Source organism: Xenopus tropicalis, chromosome 8, assembly GCF_000004195.4.
Source record: "Xenopus tropicalis strain Nigerian chromosome 8, UCB_Xtro_10.0, whole genome shotgun sequence".
In the NCBI taxonomy this organism is placed as follows: Eukaryota; Metazoa; Chordata; class Amphibia; order Anura; family Pipidae; genus Xenopus; species Xenopus tropicalis.
The window spans coordinates 134,871,202-134,894,026 of record NC_030684.2 but is presented as its reverse complement, the minus strand read 5'-3'; the positions used below and the strand labels follow the sequence as shown (position 1 = coordinate 134,894,026).

At 43.8% G+C, this 22,825-nt stretch overlaps 1 protein-coding gene across 3 annotated transcripts in view; it reads left to right on the top strand.

Annotated features, from left to right (window-relative positions):
* LOC100497195 (selection and upkeep of intraepithelial T-cells protein 2) overlaps positions 1 to 22,385 on the top strand; it is a 43,300-nt gene extending 20,915 nt beyond the window's left edge. The window contains exons 6-8 of one of the 3 annotated variants that reach the window (XR_004219578.1): positions 19,588 to 19,614; positions 20,546 to 20,575; positions 21,201 to 22,385. Coding sequence is in view for 1 of the 3 variants with exons in the window: in XM_031890769.1 (XP_031746629.1) it covers positions 11,149 to 11,168 (20 nt within the window). In the remaining 2 variants the exon portion in view is untranslated. Of the gene's footprint in view, positions 1 to 11,148; positions 11,188 to 19,587; positions 19,615 to 20,545; positions 20,576 to 21,119 lie in introns of those variants that run through there. The other 2 variants (XR_004219577.1, XM_031890769.1) reach the window with 2 other exon arrangements.
* The last annotated feature ends 440 nt before the right edge of the window (positions 22,386 to 22,825 follow it).

Sequence of the window (22,825 nt, the reverse complement as noted above, 5' to 3'; positions counted from 1 at the left end):
TGCTCTTTGAGGTTACACTTATGACTGCCCGCCCTGGGCAGGTATCTGATACCCCGCGTGGGGTAGTCCCGTGCTTAGTGCCACTGTCTGCAAACCCCCCCCCCCCCCGCCGCTCTGCTCTCCTCCTCTTTGGTGCACATCCTCCCTATGGGCCACCTGTATCGCTTTTGGGAGGATCTCGGTCTAAGGATGTTGGCCCGTGATCTCCTCTTGGGCGCCAGGGGCACCACCGTTACCTTGCTCGGGCAAGAGGGAATGTTAAGCACAGCCGCTAGACAGAGCGGTAATATGAGAGCCTGTGACAGCCGCGTCTTGTGCCTGGTTGCTAGGCAACACGGCTGCACGAGTGAGCCAACCTACGAGCGGGCATTATGGTTGCGTTTCGCTTCACTGTGGCTGGTACGTCTACATGGATATCTCATGATAAGGGTACCTCGCCGGTTATGTTCTGTTTCAGCCTGCACCTACGATTACCATTGGGCTTCGGAAGGGCCGTATATGGGGACCGGTAAGAGCATTTAGGTGTCCTTATGTGTGTCTCCTAACAGCCTTCAGTGCTAAATTTTATTTCTCCCTTGTGCTTTTGTGGCTTCTGTTTTACTCTGAGCTTTTTCTCTTTTCTTTTAATCTTTTCTTACACTTCTGGTTACACTATGGTTGCCTAGCAACGGTCGTTAGCGCCAATTTGCACGTTTAAAGCGTTTGTGTTCACTGTGTGTTGGTCTCCCTGATGAAAGTTCCAGGAAGGAACTGAAACGTCGGATCAATAAAAGCCTTGTAAGAATTTACTCTCTCTGCTATTTTTTCACTAAGAGGTAAATCCCGTGAGTGCTGTCACTTGTTGCAACTATTGCTATTATTTTGCACTGGCACCCGGGTCGTAACCCCTTTCGTATGGTGTGCTGCCTATGTTTGGACTATATATATATATATATAATATAATATAATGGCGGGAAACATCGGTATATGAGGTGTAATGTAGCAAAACATACATGAAAAACATATGTGGTTTAACCAGAAAAAACATACGTCCCCAAAAGCGCATATCACACATAGATAAAATAAAACAAATCCATAGAATTGCGGCTCAGTATTTAGTTTAGACAAAAGTTTGTGGTTGTAAAATAAACAAGGGCAGAACCAAGACGCTATCCCCGTTTATACTGGGGGGGCGTCGGGTGCTTTATATACGAGGGGAGCACACATATTCCTCCGATCAGACAACTGTAGTTACTATTGTACGTGCTGTTACAGTATGTCCAGATGCTATGTTCTATCATTTACACTGAGGACACAGATCTTGGTTCTGCCCTTGTTTATTCAACAACCCCAAACTTTTGTCTAAACTAAATACTGAGCCGCAATTCTATGGATTTGTTTTATTGTTTTATCTATGTGTGATATGCGCTTTTGGGGACAGATGTTGATGTTTTCACGTATGTTTTTTCTGGTTAAACCATGTATGTTTTGCTACGTTACACGTCATCTATACACGTCACATACCGACATTTCCCGCCATTGTTTGTATTTAAGCTTGTTTTATTGTTATGTATGTAACTTTGAGAAAGGCTGCAAGAGCAGCCGAAACATCAGTTCTGTTACACATTTAATAAATCAAATTATTCATTCGTAAGTCCTGTGTGAAGCGGTACTATTTTTTGTTCAAGTGTCTAAGAAGTAACCTAGGACTGCACCCAGGCATTTAAAGACAATTTATCGTGAGTGCCGACCACCCTTTCTTTTTATTTATATATATATATATATAAAATGTAGAGTAGGTCGGCACTCACGATAACTCAGCACTGAACGCCTGGGTGCAGTCCTCAACGCATAGATAATCGATCAAAAGATGGCCGCTCCACACAGGACTTATCACGTAATTCAATAGTTTATTGAAGAACAATGAAGAACTGACGTTTCGGCTACTCCTGTAGCCTTTATCAAAGTTAACACACACACAAAAAAAATAGACTTAAATACCCAGTGCGGCGGGAAACACAGGACTGTGACTTAAACATGACGTGTTGGCATTGCTATATATAAATTATATACACAACAAAGTGAAGATCAATAAAGTGTCAAACGAAAACCGAAAATCATTCTACATAAAATACAAATAAATTAATATACGAGAAATATTCATTGTTTCATTTTGTTCGTGTGATAAACACCAGTCATTATAACTGTCCGTAACAATTCCCTGTAGTATCGGTTGGCCAAATGCATAATATTGTGTATACTTCGAGTTCATTTTGTGCTAAAATCTTATAATCTAGAGAATAATATATAATCCATCAAAAATTTATAAAATTTCAGAGAACCAAATGGTTAGCGTCTTGTACGTTGAACCAGCGACGGAATCACCGGACAGCAAGGTTCTGTATACATACACACCACTTGACAGAAAGTTAGCGATCGTGCACATATCAGTAAGACCAGGGTATGGAAAAAAGACTACATTAATCTTAATAAATAGTATCCCAATTTGAAGGAGAAGGTTTAGTTACCTTGAAATTAGCGCACCAAATGGGAGATAGGCAGAAAGGTAAATCTCATTTTACAGCACTGCGGCTGCCAGAGTCAGGAGTTTAGGACACCCTTCGTAGTTAAAAGTTACAAAGTTATAAAGCCTTACGGGGGAGGGTTCCATGTGGCTCCTTTTACAGCGCTGCGGCTGCAAGAGTCAGGGGCTTAGGTCACCCTTAATGATTCAAGATAATAAATGCCGTTTTGAGTCCCCTGCCGATGTCAACTAGGTGTCCCTCCTTTACAGTAACTGCGACTGCTAAAATTAGGAGGGAAGAACACCAACTCGGCTCTGTGGGGAAAAGACCTTCCCAGGTACTAGTACACTGCATTGCCAAAAAAATATAATTAAGAAATGAATCAAATTGAAAAATAAAATAAAAGGTAACTATAAGCCACTTCAAAGTACCAATTTGAGAACATTATCAATAAAGGTGTCATGTCCACACCCTGGTCAAGGATATGAGAAAAAGAAAACTTGGATACTAGTAAATCAAAACACCCCACCGTGTATAGATACGATAGCCTAACAAGCCCAAGTAAAGGGAGACAGTGTGACAAAGTGAAGCGCTGTAAATAAAAGTGTAACAAAGTAGAAATAGAATTAAACCTGAGGGACAACATTGTTACATTTGAGTTCCTTCAGGGATGTAAAATCAAAGGCACATGGCAGGTATTGTTTTTCCATAGAGACATAAAGCACGGTGCCGAAATTGTTAGCAATATTGAATAATCCAGTCCATAATAACCAAACGGAATTAGTATTAGAGACACAACCAACAGACCGAAAAGGTTCCCTTCAGCTGCATTAATTCTTGCTGTAAAGTCATGACATTAAGGTAAGTAAAAAGGTGAATACGAAACTAATTCATTGAGACCCATCGGATTCAATGTATTTAACCTGTGGATCCAGCGAAGTTCTAATTGAAGTAATAGCTTTTCTCGATTGCCACCTCGTGTTGGTTGTGGGACATGGTCGATGACCATACTGCGCAGGCTGGCCAATGAGTGTTGATGTTTAAGAAAATGGTGTGCCAGAGGAGTATCTGCTTTTCCACTGTCAAGGGCCAACCTAATAGCCGATCGATGATTGGCCATGCGGTCGCGAAAAGTAGTGATAGTCTTCCTGATTTAGAATAAGCCACAGGGACATTTAATAAAATATATAATGAATTTAGACGTGCAGGTCAATCTGCGCTTGATATGAATAGCTTTGCGGATGGTTAAAGCTGGACCCAGTCATGAGGTTCCCACAAGTAGTGCATGAAGGGCACTTATAGCAACCCAGTTTAGTAGTGTGTAACCTGGTGGACGATTTTTCTGCCTGGTAGCAGTGTGATGGGTCTGTTTTGACTAGCAAATCCCTCAGGCTTTTACCACGTCTGTACGCAATACGTGGGGGGATTCTGAAACTAGGAGGTAAGGTTTTATCTCTTGCTAATACAGACCAGTGGTTGAAAATAGATTGTATAAATGGTTGCTTGTCAGGTGTGTATGTGGTTAAGAATGTCAGTTGGTCCACGTTAGAGCTAGTCCGGTTTGAAGTGTTCTTTTGGAGTAAGATTTGTTGGTTCAGGCACAGCGCCCTGTCTTTACAAGTGAGGAGGTTGTGGCGATCATAGCCTCTTTCACAGAACCGGTCAATGAGTTCATCAAGTTGTCTAATGAGTTGTGTGGGGTGTGAGTTGTTTCTGACCATCCTCACCATCTGTGAATAGGGAATACTCTTCAATAAATGTGGAGGGTGGCAGGAAGTATGATGTAATAAAGTATTACGATCCGTTGCCTTCCTGTATGTGGTAGTATGTAAAGTAGAGTTGACCAATGTGAGGGACAAATCCAGGAAGGAGATTTTTTGTGCATCTAGATCAGCCGTAAAACGAATCGTAGGCAATGTATTTAAATCTTCGTCCATCTGTGAAAATTCCCCCGTGGTACCAGTCCATACCAAAAACAGATCGTCAATAAAGCGAAAAAGTTTATGGATGTGAACTCCATGCTTCGGAAGGATGTAGGTCTGTTCATAGTAAGTCATAAATAAATTAGCAAATGAGGGTGCAATGTTGGACCCCATGCTGGTGCCACTCAGCTGGAGGAAATATGATTTTTCAAACTTAAAGTAATTGAGGGTTAAACAGAACTGTAGAAGTTGGATCAAAAACTCGGTGGGTGGTCTGCGTGAATCCGGGTTATTTGTGAGGGCTTCTCTTACCACATTGAGGCCCTCGGTGGTCGGGATAACTGTATATAGAGAGGAGACATCCATAGTGGCTAAACTGGCATTTGGGGGGAGTGGAGTGGACTGAAGAATTTTGTTAAGAAAGTCACCCGAGTCCCTAATGTACGAGGGAGAATTCTGTACTAGGGGCTGTAAGTAGTGGTCCAGAAATATGGCCAGTGGTTGTAGGATAGACCCACTTGCACTAACAATCGGGCGACCTGGTGGTTGTTGTTGTATTTTTATGTATTTTGGGTAGCGTATATAGGATGGGACATATTGGAAAATCTTGGCTTACATAATTAAAGGTAACGTCAAATATGATCCCCATGGTCAGCCCCATCTCTAAAAAAACGTCAATATGTTTTTTGAACTCCACTGTAGGGTCTCTAGGTAATTGGCGGTATGTATGTATATCAGTCAATTGTCGGACAATTTCAGCCCTGTAATCTGTAATGTTAGGGTTTTTGGCTAGGCTATGTACTGCTTCCCTTTCACTCCTCTTCAAGTTTGGATAATATCCAGAATGAGGGTATATTTTCTTAGTCTCATCCACCATTAATCGTGTGAATGCCTCTATGGACTTAGGTGTGTTCGTGGGTTCAAATGTACTCGGAGCTCTTGCAGCCGCAGTGCTGTAAAAGGAGCCACATGGAACCCTCCGCCGTAAGGCTGTATAACTTTGTAACTTTTAACTTCGAAGGGTGTCCTAAACTCCTGACTCTGGCAGCCGCAGTGCTGTAAAAGGAGCTTTCTGTCAAGTGGTGTGTATGTATACAGAACCTTGCTGTCCGGTGATTCCGTTGCTGGTTCAACGTACAAGACACTAACCATTTGGTTCTCTGAAATTTTATAAATTTTTGATGGATTATATATTATTCTCTAGATTATAAGATTTTAGCACAAAATTTACTCGAAGTATACACGATATTATGCATTTGGCTAACCGATACTACAGGGAATTGTTACGGACAGTTATAATGACTGGTGTTTATCACACGAACAAAATAAAACAACAATGAATATTTCTCGTATATTAATTTATTTGTATTTTATGTAGAATGATTTTCGGTTTTCGTTTGACACTTTATTGATATTCACTTTGTTGTGTATATAATTTGTATATAGCAATGCCAACACGTCACGTTTACGTCACAGTCCTGTGTTTCCCACCACACTGGGTATTTAAGTCAGTTCTTCATTGTTCTTCAATAAACGATTGAATTTCGTGATAAGTCCTGTGTGGAGCGGTCCATCTTTTGATCGATTATATATATATATATATATATATATATATATATATATATATATATATATATATATAATATATATATTATACACTCCAGGGACCTATTAATCTGGCTTTTCCCAAGCCGCTTTAGGGCTCTGGTACACGGGGAGATTAGTCGCCCGCGGCAAAACTCCCTGCTCGCGGGCGACTAATCTCCCCGAGTTGCCTTCCCTCTGCCATCCCACCGGCGAACATGTAAGTCGCCGGCGGGATGGCAGACGCGGCGGGGCGATTTCGCGCAAATCGCCGAAAAAGACTCGCGAGGCTTTTTCGGCGATTTCCCGAAATCGCCCCGCCGCGTCTGCCATCCCGCCGGCGACTTACATGTTCGCCGGTGGGATGGCAGAGGGAAGGCAACTCGGGGAGATTAGTCGCCCGCGAGCAGGGAGTTTTGCCGCGGGCGACTAATCTCCCCGTGTACCAGAGCCCTTAAAGAAATCGGTGCTACTTTGTGCACACCATTTTGTGGGCACCGTTAGTACGGCAAGCTTTGTATCACCCCAAAATCTTGTGTATGTGTTTATTTCATGTTTAAATGATTCCCTTTTCTCTGTAATAATAAAACAGTACCTGTACTTGATCCCAACTAAGATATAATTACCCCTTATTGGGGGCAGAACAGCCCTATTGGGTTTATTTAATGGTTAAATGATTCCCTTTTCTCTGTAATAATAAAACAGTACCTGTACTTGATCCCAACTAAGATATAATTACCCCTTATTGGGGGCAGAACAACCCTATTGGGTTTATTTCATGTTTAAATTATTCCCTTTTCTCTGTAATAATAAAACAGTACCTGCACTTGATCCCAACTAAGATATAATTACCCCTTATTGGGGGCAGAACAGCCCTATTGGGTTTATTTAATGGTTAAATTATTCCCTTTTCTCTGTAATAATAAAACAGTACCTGTACTTGATCCCAACTAAGATATAATTACCCCTTATTGGGGGCAGAACAGCCCTATTGGGTTTATTTAATGGTTAAATTATTCCCTTTTCTCTGTAATAATAAAACAGTACCTGCACTTGATCCCAACTAAGATATAATTACCCCTTATTGGGGGCAGAACAGCCCTATTGGGTTTATTTAATGGTTAAATGATTCCCTTTTCTCTGTAATAATAAAACAGTACCTGTACTTGATCCCAACTAAGATATAATTACCCCTTATTGGGGCAGAACGGCCCTATTGGGTTTATTTAATGGTTAAATTATTCCCTTTTCTCTGTAATAATAAAACAGTACCTGTACTTGATCCCAACTAAGATATAATTACCCCTTATTGGGGGCAGAACAGCCCTATTGGGTTTATTTCATGGTTAAATGATTCCCTTTTCTCTGTAATAATAAAACAGTACCTGTACTTGATCCCAACTAAGATATAATTACCCCTTATTGGGGGCAGAACAGCCCTATTGGGTTTATTTCATGGTTAAGCCTGTTAGGCTTACTAACAGGCTGGTGGCTGACTGAATCAACTGCTTTTTCAATTCAACAAAAAAAAGGGATAAGTATTTTTTATTAACTTTATTCAGAATCATTGTGTTTTCTAACTGTTGGGTTTAAATTTTTTCAAAAGTATTTGCTCTTTTTGGTGCCAATTTACAAAGTTTGGTTAACTATAAGGCTTACAGCAGGTTTGCCAGAGTTACATTCCTTTGTAATTACCCTCAGTTTGAGGGGGTGGGGTTTGATTAGTTCACCTTAACAGACTGTATAAATAGAACCACAGGCACTCCAGTGGAGCTTGCTCTGGTGGTAGGTGCTCTATAAGTGATTGCTCTTTAAGTGGGGCTCTGTAAGTGGAGTTATAAACACAGGAGTTAGTGGGGCTCTGTAAGTGGAGTTATAATCACAGGAGTTAGTGGGGGCTCTGTAAGTGGAGTTATAAACACAGGAGTTAGTGGGTGCTCTGTAAGTGGAGTTATAATCACAGGAGTTAGTGGGTGCTCTGTAAGTGGAGTTATAATCACAGGAGTTAGTGGGGCTCTGTAAGTGGAGTTATAAACACAGGAGTTAGTGGGTGCTCTGTAAGTGGAGTTATAATCACAGGAGTTAGTGGGGCTCTGTAAGTGGAGTTATAAACACAGGAGTTAGTGGGGCTCTGTAAGTGGAGTTATAAACACAGGAGTTAGTGGGGCTCTGTAAGTGGAGTTATAAACACAGGAGTTAGTGGGGCTCTGTAAGTGGAGTTATAATCACAGGAGTTAGTGGGGCTCTGTAAGTGGAGTTATAATCACAGGAGTTAGTGGGGCTCTGTAAGTGGAGTTATAATCACAGGAGTTAGTGGGTCTGTAAGTGGAGTTATAATCACAGGAGTTAGTGGGGCTCTGTAAGTGGAGTTATAATCACAGGAGTTAGTGGGGCTCTGTAAGTGGAGTTATAATCACAGGAGTTAGTGGGTCTGTAAGTGGAGTTATAATCACAGGAGTTAGTGGGGCTCTGTAAGTGGAGTTATAATCACAGGAGTTAGTGGGGCTCTGTAAGTGGAGTTATAATCACAGGAGTTAGTGGGGCTCTGTAAGTGGAGTTATAATCACAGGAGTTAGTGGGGCTCTGTAAGTGGAGTTATAAACACAGGAGTTAGTGGGGCTCTGTAAGTGGAGTTATAAACACAGGAGTTAGTGGGGCTCTGTAAGTGGAGTTATAATCACAGGAGTTAGTGGGTCTGTAAGTGGAGTTATAATCACAGGAGTTAGTGGGGCTCTGTAAGTGGAGTTATAATCACAGGAGTTAGTGGGGCTCTGTAAGTGGAGTTATAATCACAGGAGTTAGTGGGTCTGTAAGTGGAGTTATAATCACAGGAGTTAGTGGGGCTCTGTAAGTGGAGTTATAATCACAGGAGTTAGTGGGGCTCTGTAAGTGGAGTTATAATCACAGGAGTTAGTGGGTCTGTAAGTGGAGTTATAATCACAGGAGTTAGTGGGGCTCTGTAAGTGGAGTTATAATCACAGGAGTTAGTGGGGCTCTGTAAGTGGAGTTATAATCACAGGAGTTAGTGGGGCTCTGTAAGTGGAGTTATAATCACAGGAGTTAGTGGGGCTCTGTAAGTGGAGTTATAAACACAGGAGTTAGTGGGGCTCTGTAAGTGGAGTTATAAACACAGGAGTTAGTGGGGCTCTGTAAGTGGAGTTATAATCACAGGAGTTAGTGGGTCTGTAAGTGGAGTTATAATCACAGGAGTTAGTGGGGCTCTGTAAGTGGAGTTATAAACACAGGAGTTAGTGGGGCTCTGTAAGTGGAGTTATAATCACAGGAGTTAGTGGGGCTCTGTAAGTGGAGTTATAAACACAGGAGTTACAAACTAAAGGAGTTAAAACAAGGTAAAAAAAAAAAAAAAAAATTGTGTTTATTTTAAAGCCTTTTTCACCAATTTTTGTTTAACTGTTTCTGTAACTGGGAGAATGAGTGGTAGCAACATTGAAGGTATGACACAGTGCACAGCCTGCCGCATGTATGCAGTTGTGGAACAACAGTTCCAAAGTGCATACCTCTGTTGTGGATGTGAGCGAATTGCCACTTTAGAGGCTCGCGTTAGAGCTCTAGAGGAACAAGTTGCAATACTGCGTTCTATTAACAATCTTGAGAGGGGTCTCTTGTTAACTGAACAAGAACTAGCGGGGTCAGATAGTAGGGGGGGAGGGGAGCAGCAAAAGGATAAGGCAGTAAGCTGGGTGACAGTTAGAAAATCTAGTGTGGGGAAAAGAAAAAGGGAGGCTGCTCCAGGGTTTGCGCATCCCAACAGATTTGCCAGATTGTGTGAGGAAGATGGGAGTGTGAACTCTGGACTGGCGGTTCTAGATGGGACTGATCTCTCTAACAGCCGGGAGACCAGTTTCTCTAGTAGTGGTGGGGAGGAGAGCAGAGCTAGGCCTAAACAGATGGTGGTTATAGGGGATTCGATCATTAGGAAAGTGGACAGGGTAATCTGTCAAGCGGATCGCTTCAACCGGACAGTTTGCTGTCTTCCTGGTGCCAGGGTTCGGCACGTGGTTGATCGGGTTGACACATTATTGGGAGGGGCTGGGCATGACCCGGCTGTCTTGGTACATATCGGTACTAACGACAAAATGAACAGTAGGAGGGGGGACCTTAAAGAGTGAGTTCAGGGATCTAGGCTCTAAGATTAAGCAAAGGTCCTCCAATGTAATTTTTTCGGAAATTTTGCCGGTGCCGCGTGCTAGTTTAGGGAGACAGCGGGAGCTTAGGGCGCTAAATGCGTGGCTATAGTCTTGGTGTAGGAAGGAAGGGTTTGGGTTCCTAGAGCACTGGGCTGACTTTTCTTTGGGGTACAATCTATACAGCCCTGACGGATTGCACCTCAATGGAAGGGGGTCTACTGTGCTAGGGGAGAGAATGGTTAAGAGGCTGGAGGAGTGTTTAAACTAGACAAGGGGGGGGTTGGTAAGCTAGATTCTTATGGGAGAGCTAGTGTAGACGGGGCAGTGGGACCAGTAAAGGGTTGTGGGGGAGGAGTGAGGGGGGCATATAGTTTATCAGATAAGGAGCTTCCATTGTTACAAGGGAAACAGACTAATTTTCACCTTAGCTCTAACTGTCCTTTAGCTAATGTAAGCATCAGAGGGAGAAGTATTAATCTCCGCTGCATGCTGGGTAATGCGCGTAGCTTGTCGGGTAAATTAGGGGAGCTGCAGGCTATTGCATGTATTGAAAATTATGATTTAATTGGTATCACTGAGACCTGGTGGGATGAAAAATGCGACTGGGCTGCAAATTTAAATGGGTATACACTTTTTAGGAGGGACAGAGAGATTAAAAAGGGTGGAGGGGTTTGTCTTTACGTAAAGTCAGATTTAAAGCCATGTAATAAAGACATTACCAATGAAAACGTTGAATCTCTTTGGGTAGAAATTTCAGTAGGGCTGAAGGTCACAAAGAAAATGATCATTGGTGTATGCTATAAACCACCCCGTATAGATGAGGGGGATGAGGCCCAGCTACTTTTGGAAATGGAGGAGGCTTCAAAATTGGGTCAAGTTGTTATTATGGGGGACTTTAATTATCCGGACATTGACTGGAGTAATGGGGGGGCTAAGTCAGAAAAAGCTAGTAGGTTTGTAAATATGCTAAATGACAACTTTTTATTTCAGGCGGTTCAAGCACCCACTAGGAATGACTCTATTTTGGACCTGGTAATATTTAATAATACTGAACTTATCTCTAACATTTGTGTGGGGGGGGGGGGCATTTGGGGAACAGTGATCACAACATGGTCTCCTTTGAGATAATGCTGCAGAGACAGCTCTATAAGGGAGTAACTAAATCGCTCAATTTTAGACGTGCAGACTTTGCCAGTATAAGGGCATCTCTGCAATGTGTCAACTGGGAAAGGCTTTTCATGGGGTTAGACACAGAAGGAAAATGGAACATCTTTAAAACATTGCTTTGCAGGTATACACAGCAGTATATTCCCCTTGTAAGCAAGGAGAGGCATCGCAAAGCAAAACCTTTATGGCTGAACAAAAGAGTTAGGATCGAGGTTGGTAAGAAAAAACGTGCTTTTAGGGCATTCAAGTTAGCTGGGACAGCGGAAACTTTCATCAGGTACAAGGAAGCAAATAAAGCAGCAAAAAAGCTATCAAGCAGCTAAAATAGAAATGGAAAGGGATATTGCAGCTAGGAGTAAAAAGAATCCTAAATTATTTTTTAATTATGTGAATAGTAAAAAAATGAAGCAAGAAGGGGTGGGAACTTTATTATCACGGGGGGGTACGTTGGTTGATGAAAACGGGGAAAAAGCAGAAATTTTGAACTCTCATTTTTCATCTGTCTATACATCTGAGGAGCCAGATAATGAAGGCTTCCCTTGTAATATGCCCAGTGCTAGTAATTTAGCTACTGACGCGTGGGTCACTCAGGAGGAAATTCAAAAGAGACTTGAACATGTAAAGGTAAACAAAGGTCCAGGGCCGGATGGGATTCATCCCAGGGTATTAAATGAGCTGAGCGCTGTGATTGCCAAACCTCTTCACTTCATTTTTCAGGATTCGTTGAGGTTTGGCATGGTGCCAAGAGACTGGCGGATTGCTAATGTGGTGCCGTTATTTAAAAAGGGATCCCGTTCTCAGCCTGAAAACTATAGGCCTGTTAGTCTGACATCAGTAGTAGGAAAACTTTTGGAAGGGGTAATAAGGGATAGGGTACTTGAATACATTGCAGTTCACAATACTATTAGTTTGTGCCAGCATGGTTTTATGTGTAACAGATCTTGCCAGACTAATTTAGTTGCCTTTTATGAGGAGGTGAGTAGGAACCTTGATGCTGGAATGGCAGTTGATGTCATCTACTTGGACTTTGCTAAAGCGTTTGATACAGTACCTCACAGAAGGTTAATGATCAAATTGAGGAATATTGGCCTAGAACATAATATTTGTAATTGGATAGAGAACTGGCTGAAGGATAGAGTACAAAGAGTGGGGTAAATGGAACATTTTCTAATTGGGCCAGTGTGGTTAGTGGGTACCGCAGGGGTCAGTCCTTGGGCCTTTGCTTTTTAACTTGTTTATTAATGACCTGGAGGAGGGCATAGAGAGTACTGTTTCTATTTTTGCTGATGACACTAAATTGGGCAAAACTATAAGTTCCATGCAGGATTCTGCCGCTTTGCAGAGAGATTTGACAAAATTGGAAAACTGGGCAGCAAACTGGGAAATGAGGTTCAATGTTGATAAGTGCAAAGTTATGCACTTTGGTAGAAATAATATAAACGCAAACTATCTACTGAATGGTAGTGTGTTGGGGGCATCCTTAATGGAGAAGGATCTAGGGGTTTTTGTAGATCACAAGTTGTCCAATTCCAGGCAGTGTCATTCTGTGGCTACTAAAGCAAATAAAGTGCTGTCTTGTATAAAAAAGGGCATTGACTCAAGGGATGAGAACATAATTTTGCCCCTTTATAGGTCCCTGGTAAGGCCTCACCTTGAGTATGGGGGCAGTTTTGGGCTCCAGTCCTTAAGAAGGATATTAATGAGCTGGAGAGAGTGCAGAGACTGCAACTAAACTGGTAAAGGGGATGGAAGGGTTAAACTATGAGGTTAGACTGTCGAGGTTGGGGTTGTTTTCTCTGGAAAAGAGGCGCTTGCGAGGGGACATGATTATTCTGTACAAGTACATTAGAGGGGATTATAGGCAGATGGGGGATGTTCTTTTTTCCCATAAAAACAATCAGTGCACCAGAGGCCCCCCCTATAGATTAGAGGAAAGGAGCTTCCATTTGAAGCAGCGTAGGGGGTTCCTCACGGTGAGGGCAGGGAGGTTGGGGAATGCCCTTCCTAGTGATGGGGTAATGGAAGATTCTGTTAATGCCTTTAAGAGGGGCCTGGATGAGTTTTTGAACAAGCAGAATATCCAAGGCTATTGTGGTACTAATATCTACAGTTAGTATTACTGGTTGTATATATATAGTTTATGTATGTGAGTGTATAGATTGGTTAGTATAGGTTGTGTGCTGGGTTTACTCGGATGGGTTGAACTTGATGGACAATGGTCTTTTTTCAACCCTATGTAACTATGTAAATGATTCCCTTTTCTCTGTAATAATAAAACAGTACCTGTACTTGATCCCAACTAAGATATAATTACCCCTTATTGGGGCAGAACAGCCCTATTGGGTTTATTTAATGGTTAAATGATTCCCTTTTCTCTGTAATAATAAAACAGTACCTGTACTTGATCCCAACTAAGATATAATTACCCCTTATTGGGGGCAGAACAGCCCTATTGGGTTTATTTAATGGTTAAATGATTCCCTTTTCTCTGTAATAATAAAACAGTACCTGTACTTGATCCCAACTAAGATATAATTACCCCTTATTGGGGCAGAACAGCCCTATTGGGTTTATTTAATGGTTAAATGATTCCCTTTTCTCTGTAATAATAAAACAGTACCTGTACTTGATCCCAACTAAGATATAATTACCCCTTATTGGGGGCAGAACAGCCCTATTGGGTTTATTTCATGGTTAAATGATTCCCTTTTTCTCTGTAATAATAAAACAGTACCTGTACTTGATCCCAACTAAGATATAATTACCCCTTATTGGGGGCAGAACAATCCTATTAGGTTTAATTAATGGTTAAATGCTTAATTAGTAGACTTGAGGTATGGAGATCCAACTTACAGAAAAACTCCAGAGAGAAAACTCTCCTGAGAATTCTGGATAACAGGTCCCATACCTGTACACCTAATTTTTGCACTTTGCACCCTGCCATATGCATCTTAAATAAGGCCCAAAGACACTTGTTAGATATTATATTTCATTGCCATTTTGCATCAAGCCACCTTGACAAACCTACTACTCAACTTTCATCCATCAGTTGCAGGGCCGGAACTAGGGGTAGGCAGAAGAGGCAGCTGCCTAGGGCGCAATGATTGGGGGGCGCCAGGCAGCAGCCTCTCCTGCCTACCCCTAGTACAGTTTTGCGTCGTGCCGCATCGCACACCACGTCGCGCCCCGCCCCCTGGTGCAGGGGCAAGGTAGCCAACCGGATTGCCTAGGGCGCCCGGTCAGCTCGGCCCGCCCCTGATCAGTTGCTAATATCATCTGTTGCCTCTGCAGAAGCGCTTCTGGCGACACAGCCCAAGCCGGGTAAGTAACTGCACAACCACTGTGCCTGGCTATGTGCTTTTATGTACATTTTGCTGTGTGCTGTTGCTCTGCAAAAAAAAGCCACTGTATAAATAAGCTGTAGCAAACACCCCAGCTGTACCAGTGCAGGAACGGCTGCCCCCGGGGCTACACAGCGGGGTATTTATATAAACTATAGTAGGGTTTCTGTAGCAAACACCCCAGCTGTACCAGTGCAGGAATGACTGCCCCCGGGGCTACACAGCGGGGTATTTATATAAACTATAGTAGGGTTTCTGTAGCAAACACCCCAGCTGTACCGGTGCAGGAATGGCTGCCCCCGGGGCTACACAGCGGGGTATTTATATAAACTATAGTAGGGTTTCTGTAGCAAACACCCCAGCTGTACCAGTGCAGGAACGGCTGCCCCCGGGGCTACACAGCGGGGTATTTATATAAACTATAGTAGGGTTTCTGTAGCAAACACACCAGCTGTACCAGTGCAGGAACGGCTGCCCCCGGGGCTACACAGCGGGGTATTTATATAAACTATAGTAGGGTTTCTGTAGCAAACACCCCAGCTGTACCAGTGCAGGAATGGCTGCCCCCGGGGCTACACAGCGGGGGTATTTATATAAACTATAGTAGGGTTTCTGTAGCAAACACCCCAGCTGTACCAGTGCAGGAATGGCTGCCCCCGGGGCTACACAGCGGGGTATTTATATAAACTATAGTAGGGTTTCTGTAGCAAACACCCCAGCTGTACCAGTGCAGGAATGGCTGCCCCCGGGGCTACACAGCGGGGTATTTATATAAACTATAGTAGGGTTTCTGTAGCAAACACCCCAGCTGTACCAGTGCAGGAACGGCTGCCCCCGGGGCTACACAGCGGGGTATTTATATAAACTATAGTAGGGTTTCTGTAGCAAACACCCCAGCTGTACCAGTGCAGGAATGGCTGCCCCCGGGGCTACACAGCGGGGTATTTATATAAACTATAGTAGGGTTTCTGTAGCAAACACCCCAGCTGTACCAGTGCAGGAATGGCTGCCCCTGGGGCTACACAGCGGGGGTATTTATATAAACTATAGTAGGGTTTCTGTAGCAAACACCCCAGCTGTACCAGTGCAGGAATGGCTGCCCCTGGGGCTACACAGCGGGGGTATTTATATAAACTATAGTAGGGTTTCTGTAGCAAACACCCCAGCTGTACCAGTGCAGGAACGGCTGCCCCCGGGGCTACACAGCGGGGTATTTATATAAACTATAGTAGGGTTTCTGTAGCAAACACCCCAGCTGTACCAGTGCAGGAACGGCTGCCCCCGGGGCTACACAGCGGGGTATTTATATAAACTATAGTAGGGTTTCTGTAGCAAACACCCCAGCTGTACCAGTGCAGGAATGGCTGCCCCCGGGGCTACACAGCGGGGTATTTATATAAAATATAGTAGGGTTTCTGTAGCAAACACCCCAGCTGTACCAGTGCAGGAATGGCTGCCCCCGGGGCTACACAGCAGGGTATTTATATAAACTATAGTAGGGTTTCTGTAGCAAACACCCCAGCTGTACCAGTGCAGGAATGGCTGCCCCCGGGGCTACACAGCGGGGGTATTTATATAAACTATAGTAGGGTTTCTGTAGCAAACACCCCAGCTGTACCAGTGCAGGAATGGCTGCCCCCGGGCCTACACAGCGGGGTATTTATATAAACTATAGTAGGGTTTCTGTAGCAAACACCCCAGCTGTACCAGTGCAGGAATGGCTGCCCCCGGGGCTACACAGCGGGGTATTTATATAAACTATAGTAGGGTTTCTGTAGCAAACACCCCAGCTGTACCAGTGCAGGAATGGCTGCCCCCGGGGCTACACAGCGGGGTATTTATATAAACTATAGTAGGGTTTCTGTAGCAAACACCCCAGCTGTACCAGTGCAGGAATGGCTGCCCCCGGGGCTACACAGCAGGGTATTTATATAAACTATAGTAGGGTTTCTGTAGCAAACACCCCAGCTGTACCAGTGCAGGAATGGCTGCCCCCGGGGCTACACAGCGGGGGTATTTATATAAACTATAGTAGGGTTTCTGTAGCAAACACCCCAGCTGTACCAGTGCAGGAATGGCTGCCCCCGGGGCTACACAGCGGGGTATTTATATAAACTATAGTAGGGTTTCTGTAGCAAACACCCCAGCTGTACCAGTGCAGGAATGGCTGCCCCCGGGCCTACACAGCGGGGTATTTATATAAACTATAGTAGGGTTTCTGTAGCAAACACCCCAGCTGTACCAGTGCAGGAATGGCTGCCCCCGGGGCTACACAGCGGGGGTATTTATATAAACTATAGTAGGGTTTCTGTAGCAAACACCCCAGCTGTACCAGTGCAGGAACGGCTGCCCCCAGGGCTACACAGCGGGGGTATTTATATAAACTATAGTAGGGTTTCTGTAGCAAACACCCCAGCTGTACCAGTGCAGGAATGGCTGCCCCCGGGCTACACAGCGGGGTATTTATATAAACTATAGTAGGGTTTCTGTAGCAAACACCCCAGCTGTACCAGTGCAGGAATGGCTGCCCCCGGGGCTACACAGCGGGGTATTTATATAAACTATAGTAGGGTTTCTGTAGCAAACACCCCAGCTGTACCAGTGCAGGAATGGCTGCCCCCGGGGCTACACAGCGGGGGTATTTATATAAACTATAGTAGGGTTTCTGTAGCAAACACCCCAGCTGTACCAGTGCAGGAATGGCTGCCCCCGGGGCTACACAGCGGGGTATTTATATAAACTATAGTAGGGTTTCTGTAGCAAACACCCCAGCTGTACCAGTGCAGGAATGGCTGCCCCCGGGCCTACACAGCGGGGTATTTATATAAACTATAGTAGGGTTTCTGTAGCAAACACCCCAGCTGTACCAGTGCAGGAATGGCTGCCCCCGGGGCTACACAGCGGGGTATTTATATAAACTATAGTAGGGTTTCTGTAGCAAACACCCCAGCTGTACCAGTGCAGGAACGGCTGCCCCCAGGGCTACACAGCAGCTTACTATACTATAGTAGTCTTTCAAGAGGCAAACACACCAGTTGTAGAAATGCAGGGCAATTGTACATTATATTGTAATTACTTTTATACACTTTCATTTTTTGCTGTTACTGTTCCTTTAAAGGGCATCTAAGCCCAAAAAAATTAATTTGTGTAAAAGTGAAAGTATGTTCACTGTCTGGAACCAGGAGTCTTTCAATCACTCTTTTGTAAATACTTGTAACTGTGAGCATTTTATAAAGAAGACGTTACATTTACAAAGAAATTAGCTAATTCTTTGGGTACTAGAATTGTGCGCACACAGCAGTTTTCCTTTCCCTGTACCTGTTTTCTTTCCTCGTGCTGTAACTCTTCAAGGCAGTAGGGTCAAAGGGTCCTCCATTCACCTTTCTGTAATCTGCAGCTGTCAGCATGATATATTTATGAAAAGTTCACATGGGGTTACGCTAAGGGGCACATTTACTAACCCAAGAACGGGCCGAATGCGTCCGATTTCGTTTTTTTCGTAATGATCGGAATTTTTCGGAAAATTGTCGCGACATTTTCGTAGCCATTGCGCAAAATCTGGCGATTTTTTCGTAGCGTTAAAACTTGCGCGAAAAGTCGCGCCTTTTAAGTTTTAACGCTACGAAAAAATCGCCAGATTTTGCGCAACTTTCGGGATGGCTACGAAAAAGGCGCGACTTTTCGCGCAAGTCGTAATGGCTACGAAAAACTCGCGTTTTTTCGCGCAAATCGTATTGGTAACAAAAAAGTCGAGACAATTTCCGAAAAGTCGTAAAGGCGCCGAAAAAATCACAAAAAATACGAAAAAGTCGCAAAATGTTTGTTTTCCAATCGAAATTTTTCCAATTCGGATTCGGATTCATGGGTTAGTAAATGTGCCCTTAAGTTTTATTGAAACTTAGCAGTAGCTGCTGCATTTCCCACCCTAGGCTTATACTCGAGTCAATAAGTTTATACAGTTTTCTTAGGTAAAATTAGGTACCTGGGCTTATATTCGGATCGGCTTATACTCGAGTATATACGGTAATTGCTTTGCTCAGGAAAAAGATCAGAGGCCACAGATGTCCTTTCCCATCTCCTTCCTGAGCAGAGAAACATCAGAACCCTTCTCTGTTTCCCTTCTGAAGGGATATCTCTGTAGTTACAGGAACTGACCAGCAGGTGGCCGTGATGTTACAAAATTCATTATATTGGCAGTTAAAGGAGTTGTTCACCTTTGAGTTAACTTTTAGTATGTTGTAAAGAGAGTGATATTCTGAGACAATTTGCAATTGGTCTCAATTTTTTAATTTGTGTTTTTTTTAAATATTTCAGGGAGCGGTTTCAGTTAGAGGCCGGTATATGAGTAGGAGTGGACCTGAATAGATAAATAATTAGTAAAAAGTAACTATAACTATAAAATTGTAGCCTCAAAGGGCAACAGTATTTTGGCTTCCGGGGTCAGTGACCCCCATTTTGAAAGTTGGAAAGAGTCAGAGAAAGCAAATGGTTAAAAAAAAATAATAATGGAGACCAGTTAAAAAATTGCTTAGAGTTGGCCTTTCTATAACGTACTTAATATTAACTCAAAGGTGAACCTCCCCTTTAAATAGCTCTGAAACTGGAAAATAATAATGAATGTAAATGGCAAAAGTGCCTGGAACCCCCCCTCCCCCCCCGAGCAATCTTACATTATATTTTTTATAGTTTACTTATCCTTTAACTTAGCAGCAATGCCAGGCCCCGGGCCCCTAAGAATTAGAACAGATATTGGGTTTGTACAGACTCAGTTGTGTAAATAATTCACATGTTTATTCCCAGGAGAGAGTGACACTGTGGGTTCTGGGCAGTGGGTTTCTCACCATTTGTATTTCCAACCTCATTCCCTTGAGTCTCTCCGACCCCCAAACATAAATAACATGATCTCCCCCTTCATTTGCAGAGCGACTCCGGGCGGCACCGGGTAACTGTGAGTAATGGCTCCCCTGTCCTCTTATTTACTGTTACTGCTACAGGGACTTCAGTGCAGCTATGGGGTCCGACAGTCTGTGTTTAGCCAGCGGGTTATTTAGCGGGTTATTCAGCGGGTTATTCAGCGGGTTATTCTGGGGGTTATTCAGCGGGTTATTCAGCGGGTTATTTAGCGGGTTATTCAGCGGGTTATTCAGCGGGTTATTCTGGGGGTTATTCAGCGGGTTATTCAGCGGGTTATTCAGAGGGTTATTCAGCGGGTTATTCTGGGGGTTATTCAGCGGGTTATTCAGCGGGTTATTCAGCGGGTTATTCAGCGGGTTATTCAGCGGGTTATTCAGCGGGTTATTCTGGGGGTTATTCTGGGGGTTATTCTGGGGGTTATTCAGCGGGTTATTCAGCGGGTTATTCAGCGGGTTATTCAGCGGGTTATTCTGGGGGTTATTCAGCGGGTTATTCAGCGGGTTATTCAGAGGGTTATTCAGCGGGTTATTTAGCGGGTTATTTAGCGGGTTATTCAGCGGGTTATTCAGCGGGTTATTCAGCGGGTTATTCAGGGGGTTATTCAGCGGGTTATTCAGCGGGTTATTCAGGGGGTTATTCAGGGGGTTATTCAGGGGGTTATTCAGGGGGTTATTCAGCGGGTTATTCTGGGGGTTATTCTGGGGGTTATTCAGCGGGGTATTCAACGGGTTATTCAGCGGGTTATTCAGCGGGTTATTCAGCGGGTTATTCTGGGGGTTATTCAGCGGGTTATTCTGGGGGTTATTCTGGGGGTTATTCTGGGGGTTATTCAGCGGGTTATTCAGCGGGTTATTCTGGGGGTTATTCTGGGGGTTATTCAGCGGGTTATTCAGCGGGTTATTCAGCGGGTTATTCAGCGGGTTATTCAGCGGGTTATTTAACACTTAGCAATGTTTCCGTTGCAGGCAAACAGAATGTGCGGCAGAGCAAGGAAGGTAAGTGGCTTTAATAGAGAGTACAAGGGCTTTTTAGAAATGTAGTTCTGATAATTAAGAAGTAAATTAGTATTAAAGAGACATTTGAGGCAGCTGATTTCTAATCCTTTCCCTCATACAGATCTCTCATCCTGTTTCTGAAATGAATGGGAGGGTTGGAATTAGGAGTTTGAGCCATAATAGTTTTGCAAGAGGATAATATTATACAGAGTATGTGGGTGTGGGAACAGAATCTCCCAGACACTGGGGCTCAGTGCAGCCCCCCAAGCCCTATATATTACTCATGGTTTGCTTTAGAGCTTTATACATTACTGTGTGTGTATAAGCTGAATAACCCTGCCCCTACACTGGGGCTATATCAGATTATTGTACCTCAGCACTGGGAAAGTGCAACAGCACTGCCAGACTCCAGCCTATCCAGTTGGGGTTAAACACTTACATATTGGGGTTCTTAAATGGATATGTGCATATAGATTTATTGGCTGATTACACAGAATGTGAAGTAATATATTGCTTAATTACATTTCATTGCCTTCATTTACAGTGAATGGAATATGTGCGGCAGGATACACCCCTAATGGCTGTACCTCATCTGATCATGGGACTCATGGCAATGTTCCCTCAGCCCCAGTGAATGGAATATGTGCTGCAGGATACGTTCCCTAATGGCTGTACCCCATCTGATCATGGGACTCATGGCAATGTTCCCTCAGCCCCAGTGAATGGAATATGTGGTGCAGGATACACCCCTAATGGCTGTACCCCATCTGATCATGGGACTCATGGCAATGTTCCCTCAGCCCCAGTGAATGGAATACGTGCTGCAGGATACACCCCTAATGGCTGTACCCCATCTGATCATGGGGTTCAAGGGAAAGGGAAAAATTCTGCAGATCACTCACAAAGTACTGTACAGGTATAAGGGCAAAACGTTTTGCTCTGTAAATCTTTGAACTTTTCCCCATTGCATCCACCTAAGATTAAAGGGATTTGTGTGTTACAGAGGTGGGCACAAAATCATATTCCCCCTATTTTTTATTTTTTTTAAAATAAAATATGGACCAGCTTTCAATGGGGGTAGGGGGGGCACAGCCTATGCACACTGAGGCAGAGGGGATTATCAGACCCCACCATTGCAGCTACTTCTTGCTCTTTAGGGTCAAGGGGAACTATCAGTTACCCCCAGGGGTTCCCCGGGACCCCACAGGTTGCAGTGGGCCATTGCCTGAGTAAGCCCATGAATTTACCTTAATCCCTGACCAGTTAAGAGATGGGAAGTTAACCTGCTAGAAATGTTTCCAGTGACCCAAACCTGCTTATACCCACAGTAGGGCTTCTAATCAGCTGCCCCTTCTTTTGTTGTGTTGTGTAATGAACAAGAAAAAACCTTTCCAAGGGAAACAACCCCAAGGCAAAAAATGTATAGAATTGTCACCACCCCCAGAGTCCTACATATCACTTAACCCCTCACAACAATAGTAGGCAGTGAAGGTGGCCTTGCATGGACTGAATCAGCAGCATATTGGCCTGTGTATGGGGGGGGGGGTCTGTTTATGCACTGGGGTCTGTTTGGAAGGGTAGGACTTGATGGAGTCTTTTAAACCAAAGGTAAATATGTTACTACTGTATGTATGCAACATAGTGCCAGAGTTGCATTATATATATATAACAGAGTTGCATTATGCTGATTAGTGCCTGGCATTATCCCTGTGGCACTGAGTGTATGTAATAAACTCTGTCCCCCATATATAATAAAAGGCACTAAGTTTGCTCAGGAGCAACCATAGCAACCAGTAAATGCTTCCTGCTGATCAGTTGCTATGGGTTCAGGACTGGATGTGTGGTGAGGCCACAAAGGCTCAGGCCTAGGATGGCACAAATTTAGGGGCATCATGCCGCCCCACTGCACCGAAATGTTACCTCCCCCCACTGATTCGTATGTGAGTTTAAATGTCCATTTTTGTGAATGCGCATTTTGTGGTGGTGGTGGGGGGGGGGGGGGGAGGTTCACAAATGCCCATGCCGGGATAATAGCTGATCAGATTCCTTCCCTAAGGCTCATCAGTGTAGTGCAGGGTTTTCTGTTCAGCTGAGGTAGAGCCTTAAGGAATATGTTCCCAGAATCCCTTTGGTCTATTTGCATACGTATGAGGCAGTCTCCTCAACCATTTTGACTTGTTACATAACCCCGTAAAGCTGTTGAGAATAGCAGGATAGCAGGGCAGCCACTAATCAGTTTTAATGCAAAAT